Genomic DNA, 18821 nt, shown 5'->3' with positions numbered 1-18821 from the left:
GACCTGAGTTCGATCCCTGGGTTGGGAAGATCCCCTAGGGAAAGGCTACCCATTCCAGTATTCTGACCTGGAGAATTCCATGGACTGTATAGTCCATGGGGTTACAAAGAGTCAGACATAACTGAGTGACTTTCACTTTCAGAAGGATTAAATCAATATTCTGTATTAAAACATCCTTTTTTTCCCCTGTTTTCAGAACACTCATTACAGTTTATATATATATATGTATATGTTTTATTTCCTTATTCATTTTGTTTATACATCTGAGAGATAAAGATTGTGCTTGTCTTATTCATCACAGTGTAATGAGGATTGTATCTAGTACACAGTATTATTAAGTGGGTGGAATAGCATTATCATCTTCATCAACTTTATTGTTAGCAGCGTCAGTAATACTGAAGATAGACCCAAGAGTAGTATCTTTTCCAGAAGTCAGATATAAGGCAATTTATTTGTTTGTTTACATATATTGTTTTGAATTCTAAACAAATATCAATTATATAGAAAGTAAACAAAATAGAATAATGAACCTCATGAGGCAGACAGTTTCAACACTTATCAACTTTCTGCCGTTATTTCGTTTCCACCCACACTCTACCCCACATTCTATTTATTATTTTTATCATTTTTCTGAGTTCTAATTTATATAAATTGAAATGTGCATATCTTAGCTACATGATTTTGACAAACAAATGAAGTCTTATAACCTCCCAACTCATAATATAGAACACTGCTGTCTATCCAGGGATTTCTTTTGTGTCTCTCTGTCATTCCCTGCCCTGGCAATTAATGTTCTGATTTTATTTTCCATTTTAGATTAGTTTTGCCAGTTGGAGAACTTCATAAATGGAATCACAAAATGTTCATTTCTTTGTGTTTGGCTTCTTCTGCTCATCTAAAGTCTGTAAAATTTATCTGTGATATTTTCATTTATGAGTAATTTGTTCCCTTTTATTGCTAGTTCAGTTCAGTCGCTCAGTTGTGTCCGACTCTTTGCGACCCCATGGACTGCAGCATGCCAGGCTTCCCTGTCCTCCACTGTCTCCCGGAGTTTGCTCAAATTCATGTCCATTGAGTTGGTGATGATATCTAAATTATTTATTGCTACAGTAGTGTCCTATTGTATAGTGTATACCAGGATTTATTTATTATCCTTTTTCTATTGAGTTGTTTCCAGCTATAGTTATTGTGAATGATACTGCTATGAGTGTTTGTGTACAAGTCTTTTTGTGAAAGTGTGTTTTCTTTCTTTTTGGTAAAAGCTTACTGTTCAGTGGCTAAGTCATATTTCTTTGTGATCCCATGGACTGCAACATGCCAGGCTTCCCTGTCCTCCACTGTCTCCCAGAGTTTGCTCAAATTCACGTCCATTGAGTCGGTGATTATATCTAACTATCTCATCCTCTGCTGCCCCCTTCTCCTTTTTGCTTTCAATCTTTCCCAGCATCAGAGTCTTTTCCAATGAGTTGACTCTTTGCATCAGGTGGCCAAAGTATTGGAGCTTCAGCTTCAACATCAGTTTTTCCAATGAATATTCTGGGTTGATTTCCTTTAGGATTTACTGGTTTGAGAATGTAATTTTATAAAGGGTAGATGTTTAAGAAACTACTAGTCCATTTTCCAGCATTCAAGTTGAGCCATTTTACATTCTCAAAAGAGATATATGAGAGCTCTAATTGCTTCACATTGTCAGACTTTTAAATTTCAGCCATTCTTCATGGGAAATAAATGGGGAAACAGTGGAAACAGTGTCAGACTTTATTTTGGGGGGCTCCAAAATCACTGCAGATGGTGATTGCAGCCATGAAATAAAAAGACACTTACCCCTTCGAAGGAAACTAATGACCAACCTAGATAGCATATTAAAAAGCAGAGACATTACTTTGCCAAAAAAGGTTGGTCTAGTCAAGGCTATGGTTTTTCCAGTAGTCATGTATGGATGTGAGAGTTGGACTGTGAAGAAAGCTGAGTGCTGAAGAATTGATGCTTTTGAACTGTGGTGTTGGAGAAGACTCTTGAGAGTCCCTTGGACTGCAAGGAGATCCAACCAGTTCATCCTAAAGGACATCAGTCCTGAGTGTTCATTGGAAGGACTGATGCTGAAGCTGAAACTCCAATACATTGGCCACCTGATGCGCAGAGTTGACTCATTGGAAAAGACCCTGATGCTGGGAGGGATTGGGGGCAGGAGGAGAAGGGGATGACAGAGGATAAGATGGCTGGATGGCATCACCGACTTGATGGACATGAGTTTGGGTGGACTCCGGGAGTTGGTGATGGACAGGAAGGCCTGGCGTCCTGTGATTCATGGGGTCGCCAAGAGTCAGACACGACTGAGCGACTGAACTGAACTAAACTGAGTGGTTGTATAATGACAACTTGTAGTTTTGATATTCATTTTCCTAATGACTAATGATACTGATAACTTTTTTTCTGTGCTTATTGGCCATTCATCCATCCTGCTTTCTGTCTTAGTCTTTTGCCTGGTTTTTGTTGCATTAGTTGTCCTATTTGTGAGTTGTAAGAGTTCTTTATATATTGGATACAAATCCTTTGTCAGAATATTTTGAATATGATGCTTTCTGTGTAAGTCTTTTGCCTGTTTTTTTTGTTGCATCAGTCATTCTATTTGTGAGTTTTAAGAGTTGTTTATATATTTTGGGTACAAATCCTTTGTCAGAATATTTTGAATATTTTTCTAGTTTATGGCTCAATTCTTCAATTTCTTAATGGTGTCTTTGGATGAGCAGAAGTTTTAAATTTTGATAAAGTCTTAATTTATCTTTTTTAGAATACTGCTTTTGATATTTTGGCTAAGATACCATTGCCTACTTCCAGGTTGAAGAAATATTCTCTTCTAAAACATCTAAAGATTTAGAACTTGTATTTTCAGCCTACTTTAATTTTTGTACGTTCTGTGTGATAGGAGCTAGAGATTAATTTTCTTTTCAATAAACATTCATTATTCCATAACAACTCTTAGAAAGAGTTTTCATTCTTCATTGAATTTCTTTGGCATTTTTGTTGAAAATCACTTTCACCCTATAATTAATGGGTCTATTTCTATATTCTATTCCATTCACCTATTTATTTATCCTTATGCTAATGCTAATACCACACTCTTGATTGCTGCAAGTTTAAGTTCTTAAAGTCAGATAGCTTAGTCTTCCAACTTTGTTTTTCTTTTTAAAGATTGCTTAACTATTCTAGATTCTGTATTTTCATATAAATTTTAGATTCACTTAGTCAGTTTTTATTGAAAGACTGGGGTGGCATTAGGATTAAGATTGAGTTCAATCTGTTAAAATTTGGGAAGAATGTGTATGTGTGTGTATACACATATATATATATATATATATTTTTTTAATTTATTTTTATTAGTTGGAGGCTAATTACTTTACAATATTATAGTGGTTTTTGCCATACATTGACATGAATCAGCCATGGATTTACATGTATTCCCCATCTCGATCCCCCCTTCTGAAAGATACACATATATTTTTATATCCATACATTTTAGGGGGATGGATTGATGTATTCATATGTTTTAGTGTTCTATTTGTATATCTCATTCCAGTTATTAGATTATCTTAAATACTGTATATTTGTGAAGAAGTTTAATATTTGTGCCTTTTACATCTAATTATCTAATATATTCAGTTTTTGTTACATTATGAGCTCCATATAGTAGGGAATTGTCTTGTCCTCAGTATATACTCAGGTCTTATAGCTGTGCCTGACTAATATGAGTGGCTTATGTGAATGTATGTTTTAACATTTTGGCACTTTAGTTAAGTTTCTAATAATTTTTCGAGTAGTTGATGATTTTTGCCTCTTTCATAGTATTCCTTAGGAGTAGGCATCCTTTCCCTTTTATGATGGTAGTTTAAATAACTTCCTGAGGAGCTAAGTCTTGCTTATTTAGAATACTGTCTTCCTTTGCTGGGCTTTTATGTTAAGAAAATACAATGCAGACCAGAAAAGATTTATTGAGAGTCCTAAAGATTAGGCAGGAATAATACTGACTGGAATGACTAAATAGAAGATAAAAATCTACCATTTTAAAAGTAATAAAATGCTTGATTTTATCTTCTGTCAGAAAATATGGACATAAGGAAAATTAATGGCTATTAATATTAAGAAAACATTAGGTGCTTTACTAATAGACCCTAATTTCACTTACAAAATTCACGTCTATGAAAGGTCAGAGAGTACCCAGCTTTTCTGAAGACCTATTTAATTTAATGACTTTCAGAAACACACACTGTGGATAAAGATAGTAATGGAGCCCATAAAATTTCATGCTTTAGTTTTTAGGTAATTGCTTATTAAATTAAGAAGGTATTTTTTCCAGACATGGGTCTATCCCTGTCTGTTTTTGGTTAAAAATATAATGAAAGTTTGCATCTAATATAGTTGTGTGGCATTTTTACCATCTGACAATTATCCCAATATTAATTGTAGTGGGTTAAAGCCTGGTGGGCTGCCGTCTACGGGGTCACACAGAGTTGGACACGACTGATGTGACTTAGCAGCAGCAGCAAACTAATTTATTTCTAACCAATTGAAGAGAATGCAATAGTTGGTAATTTTACTGTTATCAAAAATCACTTTGATTCAAGTTTACATGTGAGAAAAATACACAACAAAGATGGCCTACTTTGATCGGTTCATGGAAACCAGGAAATGTTTATATGGTAACTTGTGCCAAATTATGGAAACAATAACTCAACAAATCTATTGTTAAATGGTCATTATATTACTGGGAACATTCAGCTAAAAATAACTTTTTAGAGTACACTGTTAAATTACATTTATATGTTAAACATGGAGTTTTGGGGACAGTGCTTTTTTAGTGTGAAAAATATGAGTATCTTGCTATTTTATATTTTATTTACATATTTTGATTTGCTGCTTTCCTGAAATGGATAAGTTAAATAGTTATTCTGTGATCTCATTAAGAAAAAGCATTTAAGTAGTGTGTTCTTTATGAACAAATCTAAATAGAATGTTTCACTAAATATCAAGTTCATTGTACTTGAAATAGAATTTCTATATTTTGTATCTGTCTTAAGAAAACTTTTCTTTTAAACACAAAGATGCTGTACTAATATAATGAAAAAAATACAAGATAGTTTAAATATTTATTGCATATATGATTATTTCAAACTTTACTTTTTAGTACAACTTCTATTTTTCTTTTATTAAGCAGCTGGGCAGTAGAAAGTTCATAATAGGAGAAGCATCACCATGAAATGAATTTAAATTGTTTTACTGAGTAGACTTCATTTTTGCAAACAGAAAGCAAGTCTCTGAAAACCAATTTAATGGTCAGAAAAGCTTTAAGGTCTAATATTTCAATCAGTTCCTATGCTTTCTTTCCTGGGATGAGTACAATAGGACTTAAAATGTGTATTTAAAAAGTGAGTTAATGCAATGCTACACATTTGTGGTTCTGCCCAAGAAACTTTCAGCATTATTTTTCTGTTTTTTTTAACCTATTATGGGTTTACATTTCAGATAAGATAAAAATGTATAAGCTCATTAAGTAATAAATTAAGTTGTTGAAAATAAGACAGCTTTTAGTAGACTTAAACTAGATGTTTATAAAGTTTAAATTCTTTTATAAAGATATACAGTGTTACTAATAATCATATATCTTGATATTTTTTATTCATTAGAGCATATTTAACAACTGGCATACCCCCATTTTAGGTAGATAAATGTAGCTATTAGAGGAATTGAATATATCTGTTCTACTATACTAAATAATAAATAATGTCATGATAATAGTGTTAATGATTACAGAAATATTTATTGAATATTTTTTATGTGTTGTATAGCATATAAGACATTTTACACACTTTTCTTTAAAATGAATGGGAATTCAGGTGATGTTCTTGTGCTTTCAAAACAAAATGTCAACTCAGCCATTTATCTTTTCCAGTCACTCTACTTAAACTCTCTCTTCCTTTTCACTCACCAATTTACTCAGTATTAGGCGCATTTTAGTGGCAGAGGAATTCTCTGTTTCCCGTCCCCCCCCCCCCATCTTCACTTACATATACACACAGAGTTAAAACCTGGAAAGAATAAATTATTTATCTAATAGTTGGACTATTCCACAGATGATTTTTCAAGTCTGAATATTTTAATCAGCATTTGCCTGTATACCTTTAAGATTGTTGGCATGGAAATGAAGTTGAGGGTCAGATGGTTAGACCATGAGGTACTGTGACACATTGTCTATTTACATGTGATCAAAACTACAACATTGACAGTAGAATGAAGAATAATACAGGTAATTCCTAATCAGTGGGAGATGGTGGGGACAAAAAAGGAAATATAGAAGAATGGAAAAGACACTTTTACCATATTCTTTGTGTGACTTGATCTTGCAGTAAGAAATCTTATTAATCATAATAATATGTGCCATCACAAGTCTGAAAACCTAAACTCATAGCACTTTGGCAGCTTCCCAGTCACCATTCCTCAATGATTGTTCTGACATAGGTCCTAAAGAAGAAATCTATTGCACCCATTTATTTCATATGAATCTGAATTTTGAAATATGAGAGGTAGATTTCCATTCTGAACCTTTTGTTAGCTGTCAGTACTCTAATTCAGTCCATCCATTTTTTAGAATGTGAGAATCTCAATGCAGGAGCACTTTGTCAGTTAACTAAGACTTTTAGATAACTACTTTTCTATTATAAATTATACTTTACACTGTTATATTGAAATTGACTTATACTATAGTGGTGGATGAAACATTCCCATTAATTTTCTTCACATATGACTTGGGCTTAGAAAGAATACTCTTGCTTGCTTTATGCCGGGGATCTGCAGAAGATACATCTAGTTAAACAATGCTTCTGTGTCACAGCACTGACATTGGAGACTTTTCTCATTAAGTTACCAGTTATTTGTAATATGTAATGTGATCTTCAGGTGGTGTAAACTTTTCACGTGCCTTACCAGAATGAAATCTTGATTTTTCTAGAATTTATATGCTTTTTCTTTTTTTTACAATTATCAGAACTAAGCAACCCACTTAACCATGTATTCAAGCAAGTTCATAATTAAATTTGGTTAAGTCTTTTAGTTCATTTGTAATTATTTTGAATTATTCTATTTTGTATACATTTCAATTTTGTAAATATATTTTCTTTGAAAATAGATGGATTGTAAGTTATTGTGGAAAAATACCTTTAATTTTCTTTATTTAAATGAAATGTGAATGACTGATATTTTTGACGCTACTGGTTTTAGCTTGTTCATCTCCCATACCCATATATGTTATGTTGGTAGGGATATTTCAATGAAAATTATAGTGAAATTTTTTATTTCAAATTATCTTTTGAATCGTGCAGTACTGGATTCAATTCAGTTCAGTTGCTAAGTCATGTCCGACTCTTTGTGACCCCATGAACTGCAGCGTGCCAGGCCTCCCTGTCCATTACCAACTCCCAGAGTTCACCCAAATCCATGTCCATTGAGTTGGTGATGCCATCCAACCACCTCATTCTCTGTCGTCCCCTTCTCCTCCTGCCCTTAATCATCAGGTCTTTTCACATCATCAGGGTCTTTTCAAATGAGTCAGTTCTTCACATCAGGTGGCCAAAGTATTGGAGTTTCAGCTTCATCAGTCCCACCAATGAACACCCAGGACTGATCTCCGTTAGGATGGACTGGTTGGATCTCCTTGCAGTCCAAGGGACTCTCAAGAGTCTTCTCTTGAGAGAAGTTCAAAAGCATCAATTCAGTGCTCAGTTTTCTTTATAGTCCAACTCTCACATCCATACATGACTACTGGAAAAACCATAGCCTTGACTAGATGGACCTTTGTTCACAAAGTAATGTCTCTGCTTTTTAATATGCTGTCTAGGTTGGTCATAACTTGCCTTCCAAGGAGTAAGCGTCTTTTACTTTCATGGCTGCAATCACCATCTGCAGTGATTTTGGAGCCCCCAAAAATAAAGTCCGACACTGTTTCCACTGTTTCCCCATCTATTTGCCATAAAGTGATGGGACTGGATGCCATGATCTTAGTTTTCTGAATGCTGAGCCTTAAGCCATCTTTTTTACTCTCTTCTTTCACTTTCATACTGGATTAGAAGTGATAAATAAATATTTTTTCAGAAAAGAATAGCAGTGAATTTTAAGGTGGTTGTTATTTTTGTTTTTACAGCAAGGCTAGAGAAGATTTGCTGAAAACTCAGAAAGAACGTGATTTTCATCGAATGCACCACAAGAGAATAGTCCAGGAGAAAAACAAATTAATTAATGACCTCAAAAAGTAAGCTGCCGATATTTGTTGGCATATTTATTAAACAATTATTTAATTAGTTTTAAGCAATTTGGCCATAGAATGATGTTCCAGGTGAAGTTATTCATTGAGTATTTATTGAACATTTACTATGTGTCAGGCTGTATATCATGTGTTTGAAATAGAAAGATGAACAAATTTAGGTCCTTGCTTTTAGGGTTCCCAGGGATTATTAAAGTGTGTGATGGGGGAGTAGCTAAGCAGAAATACAGTGAAATATACTGCATTGTTGCTATGCCAGCGAAGGAGTTGTCACCCCAGTCAGATTGGAGAGTGAGAGGGTTCAGGGACCTATATCTAAAGGAAATGAATTATAAAGTATGAGTTAACAGAGTGAAAGTGTAGGGTCAGCATGTTGTGCAAAGGCACCAGGTCATTGGAGGAACATGGCAATATTCACCAAATTCTTAAGCATGGAGAGTAAAGTGCAGAAGCACCTGACCACCCCTGACCACCTTCCCCTCAAAATAAAAATTTATAATCTCTAAGTAAAATTCTTCTTTGCTTGTTCTAAGGCAGCACTGCCCAATGGCACTTTGTTATGTTCTTAATAATTTATATCTACACTGTCCCATATGATAGTCACTAGTCACATCCTCTACTAAGCACTTTCAAAGTGGCTAGTACAACTGATGTATTAGATTTCTGATGTTTATTTAATTGTAATTAATTTAAGCTTAAATTTAAATAGCCACATTTGAACAACATGACTTTGGGATGGTCATGATAACTGCTGTATTTTGTAGTGGTTATGGTCATTGTGGCTGTTATGATTTCTTAATCATAGGCTGTCCTGTGGAGCTTCAGAATCAGTATACTTTCAACTTAGCAGTATGTTAGAAATTAGCATTTTTCTGATTTTTCTTAATTGAATCCCTGTAGAAATAAATACTACTTTAATAAGAGAAAAACTGCATTAACTTGGGGGGAAAAAAAAAAGACCTTGAGTGTGTGAGAGTGTTTCTTCATTGACTTAATCTATTCTTTTGGTCTCATATATTGGCCTTATTTTTTTGTGTTTTTGGTTCATGAAATTGTTCCAAGTCCATAAAAATTCAGAAAAAAAATGAAATAGTTTGTGTTCCTCTTAACAAAACATTGATTGAGAAGTAGTACAATGTAATGAAAAGAGTTTGGATTTTGAAATCAAATAAACATTGGAAGCCTGGCTCCACCACTTAGATTTGTGTGCTCATTTAATTCTGTTTCTTATCTGTGAAAACTGTGAAAATAAAAGTACCTAATACAAGGTCTGGAACAAAACAGATAGCATAATATTCAATAAACACATTGTAGAATATTTATACAAAGGAATAAAATACTTAATTTTCTTAATATGAGGTTATTCATACTTGTTTTCAAGACCATCCTTAATTTTGATGTGAATAACACTCTATCTAATCATCCATTGTTTGTAGCCCTTGTCTTGTTGAAAATTGTTTTTGAATTAAATAAGCTGAAATTTTCTTTTCTGTCAACGAATGGCAGTGACTTCTGGGTACATACTTGAATAGAGCAAAAGGAAATAGAGAACTAACCAACTCAAGAGAAAGGTGACTGTCCCACCTCCAGCCAGGTTGCTGGGAAGCTGCATGACAAATAATACTTCTTATACTTCTTGGCTTTGTTATATTGACCTTTATATGGTTTTCAATTTTCATTCAAATGCAAAAAAATAGGAGAAAAGAGGTTGAGAATGTTAAGTGGAAATCACTGATTTAGCTCAATTACCCTTTATGATGCCCTTTATTTTCCATAGGTTGAAGTTACATTATGCATCATATGAACCAGCTATAAGAGTATTACATGAAAAGCACCATGCTTTACTGAAGCAGAAAATGCTGACCTCTTTGGAAAGGGACAGAGCAATAGGACAGGTAAAGAGACCATCTATTGCTACCTGAAAATGATATTTAATCATTTATTTTTTTATAACATTATCAGAAATATTGGTTTTTGTTTCTGAGTTAAATTTTAAATGATTTTTACCAGTTGTCATGTTGTAAAAAAGATTCATTTGGAAAAATCCAGGAAAATATTTTATCGACTTTAAAAATAGAAAGATTGTTATTGAATTAAAATTACTTAATTAAAATATAGCTTTTTAGGAGATTATTAAAATATTGTTAGAGGGAAAACCTGAGCCATTAAAACATAACAATACTCAGATTGGGTTTTAAATGCCATCTATGATGGCTGCAAACCTGGACCTTACCTAAACACTTGAAACTCAGATTTTTCATACATAACATATAGCCATAATGACCTATCTTTTAATATTTTTGTGAAACTTAGATGAGATGATGAATAGAGAGTCCATGCAATTTCCTCCTAAATGAATATTTGAAACACCTAGTTACTGACTCAATTTTCAGTCATTTTTGCTATTGACATCTCTTTTCTTCCTGTAGGATTTTCTTATAGGCCTAGCCCTAGGGTGGTAGAGTGAGGGCTAGCTAATATAGAGTTCAAGAATAATAAAACAGAATGTGTCTTGGTCAAGGTGAAAATATGTAACAGTTGATTAGAAAATATAAAACTGCTACTATGCTTAGCATTCTTTTATTTTTTCTGGAGATACTGATTTTTGGCCAGACTTTTAGAAGCTATAGAAGTTTGCACAATGGTTGCAAAAAAAAGCATGAATGATTTTATTAAGGCATGCATTAATCAAATGTGTATTGTCTTTTCTTGAGTGTAATTTTTAGTTACTAAAATGAGAACATTGCTTGTCTCCTTCTTTGTGCTTGAAATTTAATTGTGTGTTCTTGACTATATGAATTAATGGTAATATTGCCTAAAAAGAGTTTAATAATAGTTTGCAATTTTATGACACTATATTGTCAAATCTTCACAACTTCACCTCTTTGCTCCTTTTCATCTAACCTGTTCCCACAACCTCTTAACAGGAGGCACATTTCCATTGCCAGGAACACTATGATCTAGATTCAGGTTGCTCCTGCTGCTTTTCCTGCCACAAACAAACTTAGACTTGCTACCATCTTCCTCTCCTTTCCCTGCTGTTTTCATGCTCATCTTCCTGTTACTCTTCTCCCAGAGGAACTCATCAGTGACCTGGCCATATATTCCCAAGTGACCATGTGTGTTTAGTAGGATAGACCACTCATACTAAGTTTCACTACTCAAGGGTATCAGGGCCTTCTAGCGTTCATGATGGCAAGTGCCTCCACTCCCCTCCAGATTGTCGATTTCTCCATCTGCCACCTGTGTCTATCACTGGATCTTCCGGTCAATGTCTTTGTAATCAGAGATAAGTTAACTTCCTGAATGGCCATCAGTTCCACTGTCTTTAATATGAAGTTAGATCAAAGGCTATGTTGAGACATATTTAGGCCACATACAGTCTTTGGGTCTCAAAATGTTCGCCACTGGTGTAGTTAAGCTCAAGATGAGGAGTGGTAGCAGTCAGCCCTAGCTGTGCTGCAAAGTAGCCATGTGGACATTCAGGTAATTTTATATATATGTCTCTTTTCTTACACATTAAGCAAAGGTAAAATTATTTGCCTTATGATTGATATGTATCTAAAATAAAAACATGTTTAAAAAATGAAAATCTTTTTCAGATTTTCATTTCAGATTTTCAGAAAAATTCTCTCTGTGAAGAAGGGTTGAATTTTACACTCAGATGTATAAAGAACTGTATCTTTATTATCTACAACTTATTTTGTCTTTGAACTGCTATTCCCACCAAAGGTGAAATGAAACATAACCTGGATTAAAGACAATCCAGTCTCTTTGAATTTAACATAGGGTATTTGGATGTTACATTAACTGATTATTTAGCTAAAGCATAACAATCAGTGTTAATTTTCTGTCTTCAAATAGCCTCCTCTTCTCACTCTTCCCAGATGACACCTTGTACAAGGGACATTTTTGTATCCACTGGCCCACAGTCTACATGGTGTCCTCTTGGCTGTCACCTTCTAGCATGGTGTTACTGCTTTGGTTATATTCCTGGTGCTTAGGTAAATGGTTCTGGGTGGTTCTTTTGAGTGTGAACCTGATATAACTTGCTTATTCTATGGCTTCTGCCACAGCATCCGTAAGATCCTTAACATCTCTGACCTCATTGACCTGTCTCTCATTCATTGTCATTTCCTTGAAAGTGAAAATTGCTCAGTCTTTATGACCCCATGGACCATACAGTCCATGGAATTCTCCAGGAGATCTTCCCAACCCTTTTCATTTCCTTAAAAAACTTATCTTAATGGCCAATTTAGCTTACTGTGTTTTCTCAAATACTTTGCTTAAGAAAGGGTTATTTTAGTTTGTATATAAAAGTGAAAGTATACTGTGAGATGACAAAAATCTAATAAGTGTGTGTCTCCAAATTCTTTTGATAGGTAATAAGCAATGTGGTCACTTTTAAATTTATTCAAATCTTGTGGAAACATCTGTAATTTAATTATTTTCAGCTTTACAGAATTCCCCCAAATGTCTAAAATTTGGAATTAGAGCCCCATTTTTGAAAAAAGATAAAATATAATTTATTTTATATATATATATATATATATATATATATATATATATATATATACATACACACACACACATATATATATATAATAAATTACATGTTATCTTTTTTGGATCATGGGGTTCAATACAGGAAATATTCTAAAAATATCTATCTATCTATCTATCTATCTACATGTATTTCTAGGTCTATCTGTTGAGAGGATCTAGAAATAATGACACTGCAGTTTCTAATACTATTCTCCTGTAAGAGGAAGTGGTGCTTCTTGAACAAGTGGCTGATAGTAGTCTGGGTGAAGGAAATACAAGATGAGCCTGGGTGAGCATCTGAGGCACCTTGTTGTGCTAGAAAGTAGCAGATGTTCATAAAGTAAAAAAGAAAACAAAGAAAGAAGGAAGGATTAACTACTACTCAGTGACAGTAGAAAAATATGTGTATCTGTATGTAATTAAACATGATATTTTTTGTTGGTATAATCATACGAGGGATGAGACAGCTTTTTAAGGTTGAATTTTTAATTTAAATCTATTGTTCAGGAAATATAGGTAAATGGAATGCCACCAAACTGACAAATGTTCTTAATTATAAAATAAATTTAATAAAACAAGGAGTGTTTGTGGGTGGAAAATGAGCTAAGAGTTTTTAGGATAGCAACAGTCTCTTCATATTTTACTTCCCAAGTAATATTTACCTCATCTTTTCATGGATATGAAGATGAATTAGGCTATTGTGAAGCAATTTCAACAGAGGAGAAAACTCCAAGTAGAGACCTGAATAATTATTATTAAAAGTGTATGCATGAAAAGATGCTCAACATCACTCATTATTAGAGAAATGCAAATCAAAACCACAATGAGGTACCATTACACACCAGTCAGGATGGCTGCTATCCAAAAGTCTACAAGCAATAAATGCTGGAGAGGCTGTGGAGAAAAGGGAACCCTCTTACACTGTTGGTGGGAATGCAAACTAGTACAGCCACTATGGAAAACAGTGTGGAGATTCCTTAAAAAACTGGAAATAGAACTGCCATATGACCCAGCAATACCACTTCTGGGCATACACACTGAGGAAACCAGATCTGAAAGAGACACGTGCACCCCAATGTTCATCGCAGCACTGTTTATAATAGCCAGGACATGGAAGCAACCTAGATGCCCATCAGCAGATGAATGGATAAGGAAGCTGTGGTACATATACACCATGGAATATTACTCAGCCATTAAAAAGAATTCATTTGAATCAGTTCTAATGAGATGGATGAAACTGGAGCCCATTATACAGAGTGAAGTAAGCCAGAAAGATAAAGACCATACAGCATACTAACACATATATATGGAATTTAGAAAGATGGTAACGATAACCCTATATGCAAAACAGAAAAAGAGACAAAGAAATACAGAACAGACTTTTGAACTCTGTGGGAGAAGGTGAGGGTGGGATGTTTCAAAAGAACAGCATGTATACTATCTATGGTGAAACAGATCACCAGCCCAGGTGGGATGCATGAGACAAGTGCTTGGGCCTGGTGCACTGGGAAGACCCAGAGGAATCGGGTGGAGAGGGAGGTGGGAGGGGGATCGGGATGGGGAATACATGTAAATCTATGGCTGATTCATATCAATGTATGACAAAACCCACTGAAATGTTGTGAAGTAATTAGCCTCCAACTAATAAAAAAATTAAAAAAAAAAAAAAAAAAAAAAAAAAAGTGTATGGCAAGTATTCTTGGTTCAGGAAACTATGCTGTGAAATAAATGTTTCAAATGTTTACCCATAATAGATACTTAATTCTTGCTGTGAACTTGAATTTAGACTTTAAACTGTTTCTTTTATTGCAATTAATATTTAAATTTTTAAAATACATAGGAATTAATGCAAGAGAGATAATATTTCCTATATTTTTTAATCAGTATTTAAGCATTTTAACTCATTTTGGGGTTATTTAGCATATAACCTCTTACCTTTGGATTTTACTTTTTAGATTTCTGGACTTCAAGAAACACTGAAGCATATGGAAATAGGGCATAGTTACCATGCTCCTGAATTTAGAGGTAAAATTCAATATGAAAAAACTGATTTATTATTGCTTGGTGATTTCTCAGTCTTGTCATAACTCAAGTTATTCATTTGAGTAATTATTCACCATGAGTTGAATACATGGTATGGTAATTTTCATAAACTAAAATGTTAATGAAAAGATCAAGAAGAAATACAGAATAGGAAATTGTATAAATTACTTTTAGAGAAAAGTAGGGATAACCTTTTTTTTTTTTTTTTAAACTGCTTCTGCTTCTGGCCCTGATGGAGTATCTTGTACCAGACTAGCCTTCTTCTCATAAATAACTGTAAAATTATATTTGAGGCAACTATTTTTAGGCATTGGAAAGCATCACAAGTCACAGAATGCAAATGATAGAGAGAAAGTTTATAAGTTGAACTTCACTATCACCATGGCTGTTTGGGAAAATTTCCAAAACAAACTCTATGGAGCTGGAGGTAGAGAAGAGCATGGCAGTCCTATATGAACTGAAAAGGCAAAAACTATAGTTCATAAGTTGTTGAAGCATCTAGAATCTGTAGGAAAGGGTACCAGATAAGAGGGTGCTGTAGTGAATAGTGGCCTGGTTTATGAGGGCATTTACTATGAGTAGTTAGGTAATGGCTGGGCTAGGTATGCAGGACTACCTGATATTTGCCAGAGAGAGAAGACTCCAGGATTAAGAGGAGACGAGTGGTCTATATTTCTGCTTTGTGCCAGTACCATACTGTTTTGATTACTGTAGCTTTGTAGTATAGTCTGAAATCATGGAGCTTGAGTCCTTCAGCTCTTTTTTTCCCTAAAATTGCTTTGGCTGTTCTAGAGATTGTCATACTGGGTTAAGTCAGTCAGACAGATAAAGACAAGTATTATATTATAAATCTTATATGTGGAATCTAAAAAGATGGTACAAATGAACTTATCTATAAAATAAAAAGAAGAGTTATAGATGTAGAAAGCAGACTTATGGTTACCAGGGGGTAAGAAGGGGGAGGAATAAATTGGGAGATTGGACTGACAATATGCACTCAGTTCAGTTCGGTTCAGTTCATTTGCTCAGTTGTGTCCGACTCTTTGCGACCCCATGAATCGCAGCACACCAGGCCTCCCTGTCCATCACCAACTCCCAGAGTTTGCTCAAACTCATGCCCATTGAGTCGGTGATGCCATCCAGCCATCTCATTCTCTGTCGTCCCCTTCTCCTCCTGCCCCCAATCCCTCCCAGCATCAGGGTCTTTTCCAATGAGTCAACTCTTCACATGAGGTGGCCAAAATACTGGAGTTTCAGCTTCAGCATCAGTCCTTCCAATGAACACCCAGGACTTATCTCCTTTAGGATGGACTGGTTGGATTTCCTTGCAGTCCAAGGGACTCTCAAGAGTCTTCTCCAACACCACAGTTCAAAAGCATCAATTTTTTGGCACTCAGATCTTCACAGTCCAACTCTTACATCCATACATGACCACTGGAAAAACCATAGCCTTGACCAGACAGACCTTTTTTGGCAAAGTAATGTCTCTGCTTTTTAATATGCTATCTAGGTTGGTCATAACTTTCCTTCCAAGGAGTAAGCGTCTTCTAATTTCATGGCTGTAGTCACCATCTGCAGTGATTTTGGAGCCCAAAAAATGAAGTCTGACACTGTTTCCACTGTCACCCCATCTATTTCCCATGAGGTGATGGGACCAGATGCCATGATCTTAGTTTTCTGAATGTTAAGCTTTAAGCCAACTTTTTCACTCTCCTCTTTCACTTTCATCAAGAGGCTTTTTAGTTCCTCTTTACTCTCTGCCATAAGGGTGGTGTCATATGCATATCTTAGGTTATTGATATTTCTCCCAGCAATCTTGATTCCAGCTTGTGCTTCTTCCAGCCCAGCGTTTCTCATGATGTACTCTGCATATAAGTTAACTAAGCAGGATGACAATATACTGCCTCGACGTACTCCTTTTCCTATTTGGAACCAGTCTATTGTTCCATGTCCAGTTCTAACTGTTGCTTCCTGACCTGCATACAGGTTTCTCAAGAGGCAGGTCAGGTGGTCTGTTATTCTTCATCTCTTTCAGAACTTTCCACAGTTTATTGTGATCCACACAGTCAAAGGCTTTGGCATAGTCAATAAAGCAGAAATAGATGTTTTTCTGGAACTCTCTTGCTTTTTCAATGATCCAGTGGATATTGGCAATTTGATCTCTGGTTCCTCTGCCTTTTCTAAAACCAGCTTGAACATCTGGAAGTTCTCAGTTCACATATTGCTGAGGCCTGGCTTGGAGAATTTTGAGTATTACTTTACTAGTGTGTGAGATGAGTGCAATTGTGTGGTAGTTTGAGCATTCTTTGGCATTGCCTTTCTTTGGAATTGGAATGAAAACTGACCTTTTCCAGTCCTGTGGCCACTGCTGAGGTTTCCAAATTTGCTGGCATATTGAGTGCAGCACTTTCACAGCATCATCTTTCAGGATTTGAAAGAGCTTAACTGGAATTCCATCACATCCACTAGCTTTGTTTGTAGTGATGCTTTCTAAGGCATCTTCACTTGACTTCACATTCAGGATGTCTGGCTCTAGGTGAGTGATCACACCATTGTGATTATCTGGGTCGTGAAGATATTTTTTGTCAATTCTTCTGTGTATTCTTGCTACCTCTTCTTAATATCTTCTGCTTCTGTTAGGTCCATACCATTTCTGTCCTTTATTGAACCCATCTTTGCCTGAAATGTTCCCTTGATAGTTCTAATTTTCTTGAAGAGATCTCTAGTCTTTCTCATTCTGTTGTTTTCCTCTATTTCTTTGCATGGATCAATGAGGAAGGCTTTCTTATCTCTCCTGGCTATTCTTTGGAACTCTGCATTCAAATAGGAATATCTTTCCTTTTCTCCTTTGCTTTTTGCTTCTCTTATTTTCACAGCTATTTGAAAGGCCTTCTCAGACAACCATTTTGCCTTTTTGCTTTTCTTTTCCTTGGGGATGGTCTTGATCCCTGTCTCCTGTACAATGTCATGAACCTCCATCCATAGTTCATCAGGCTCTCTGTCTATCAGATCTAGTCCCTTAAATCTATTTCTCACTTCCATTCTATAGTCATAAGGGATTTGATATAGGTCATACCTGAATGGTCTAGTGGTCTTCTCCACTTTGTTGAATTTAAGTCTGAATTTGGCAATAAGGAGTTCATGATCTGAGCCACAGTCAGCTCCTGGTTTTGTCTTTGCTGACTGTATAGAGCTTCTCCATCTTTGGCTGCAAAGAATATAATCAATCTGATTTCGGTGTTGACCATCTGGTGATGTCCATGTACAGAGTCTTCTCTTGTGTGGTTGGAAGAGGGTGTTTGCTATGACCAGTGCCTTCTCTTGGCAAAACTCTATTAGCCTTTGCCCTGCTTCATTGTGTACTCCAAGGCCAAATTTGCCTGTTACTCCAGGTGTTTCTTGACTTCCTACTTTTGCATTCCAGTCCCCTATGGTGAAAAGGACATCTTTTTGGGTGCAACAACAATAAGGGGAATTAAAATGAGAAGCCCTCAATAAAGTCAAAAGTATCAGGGAAACCCTTGAGGCTGGTTCAGAGAAAATAAATACATATATGGGGGTGGGTTAATATCAATTCTTTTCTTTCACAGAGGGAAGGCACTGTTGAGGAAATTAAAATATTAAGATTAGGACAAGTTCTCATAATGAAAACCAGAGTTGCTAGCAGGCATAGACAAATTTTCAAAATAGAAGTTGGATACTTCTTTGCCATCATAAAGGATGAATTTAAAAAATCCTGAGCAACACAATACCTATTATAAGTACAAAATATCAGCAGTTTGTTTCCTTCATTAAAATTGTTGAGTTAGATAAAAATATATTAATTAAAAATTTAGGACACTTTTATAATTTAGACAGACTTAAGAATTTCCACTAAAGTATGTTTCTCTCATGTTTAGTAAAGAACATTTTGGTGAAATTA

General features: G+C 35.1%; 1 protein-coding gene across 2 annotated transcripts in view; it reads left to right on the top strand.

Annotated features, from left to right (window-relative positions):
• Positions 1-18821, top strand: part of SPAG16 (sperm associated antigen 16) — a 964274-nt gene that overhangs the window by 38047 nt on the left and 907406 nt on the right. For both annotated transcript variants that reach the window (XM_043445512.1, XM_043445513.1), the window contains exons 6-8: positions 8192-8299; positions 10089-10206; positions 14812-14881. In XM_043445512.1, coding sequence (XP_043301447.1) covers positions 8192-8299; positions 10089-10206; positions 14812-14881 — 296 coding nt within the window. The remainder of the gene's footprint in view (positions 1-8191; positions 8300-10088; positions 10207-14811; positions 14882-18821) is intronic.

This window comes from Cervus canadensis, chromosome 24 (genome assembly GCF_019320065.1).
Source record: "Cervus canadensis isolate Bull #8, Minnesota chromosome 24, ASM1932006v1, whole genome shotgun sequence".
NCBI lineage: Eukaryota > Metazoa > Chordata > Mammalia > Artiodactyla > Cervidae > Cervus > Cervus canadensis.
The sequence above is the reverse complement of the archived record's forward strand: the minus strand, read 5'-3'. Positions and strand labels throughout refer to the sequence as shown.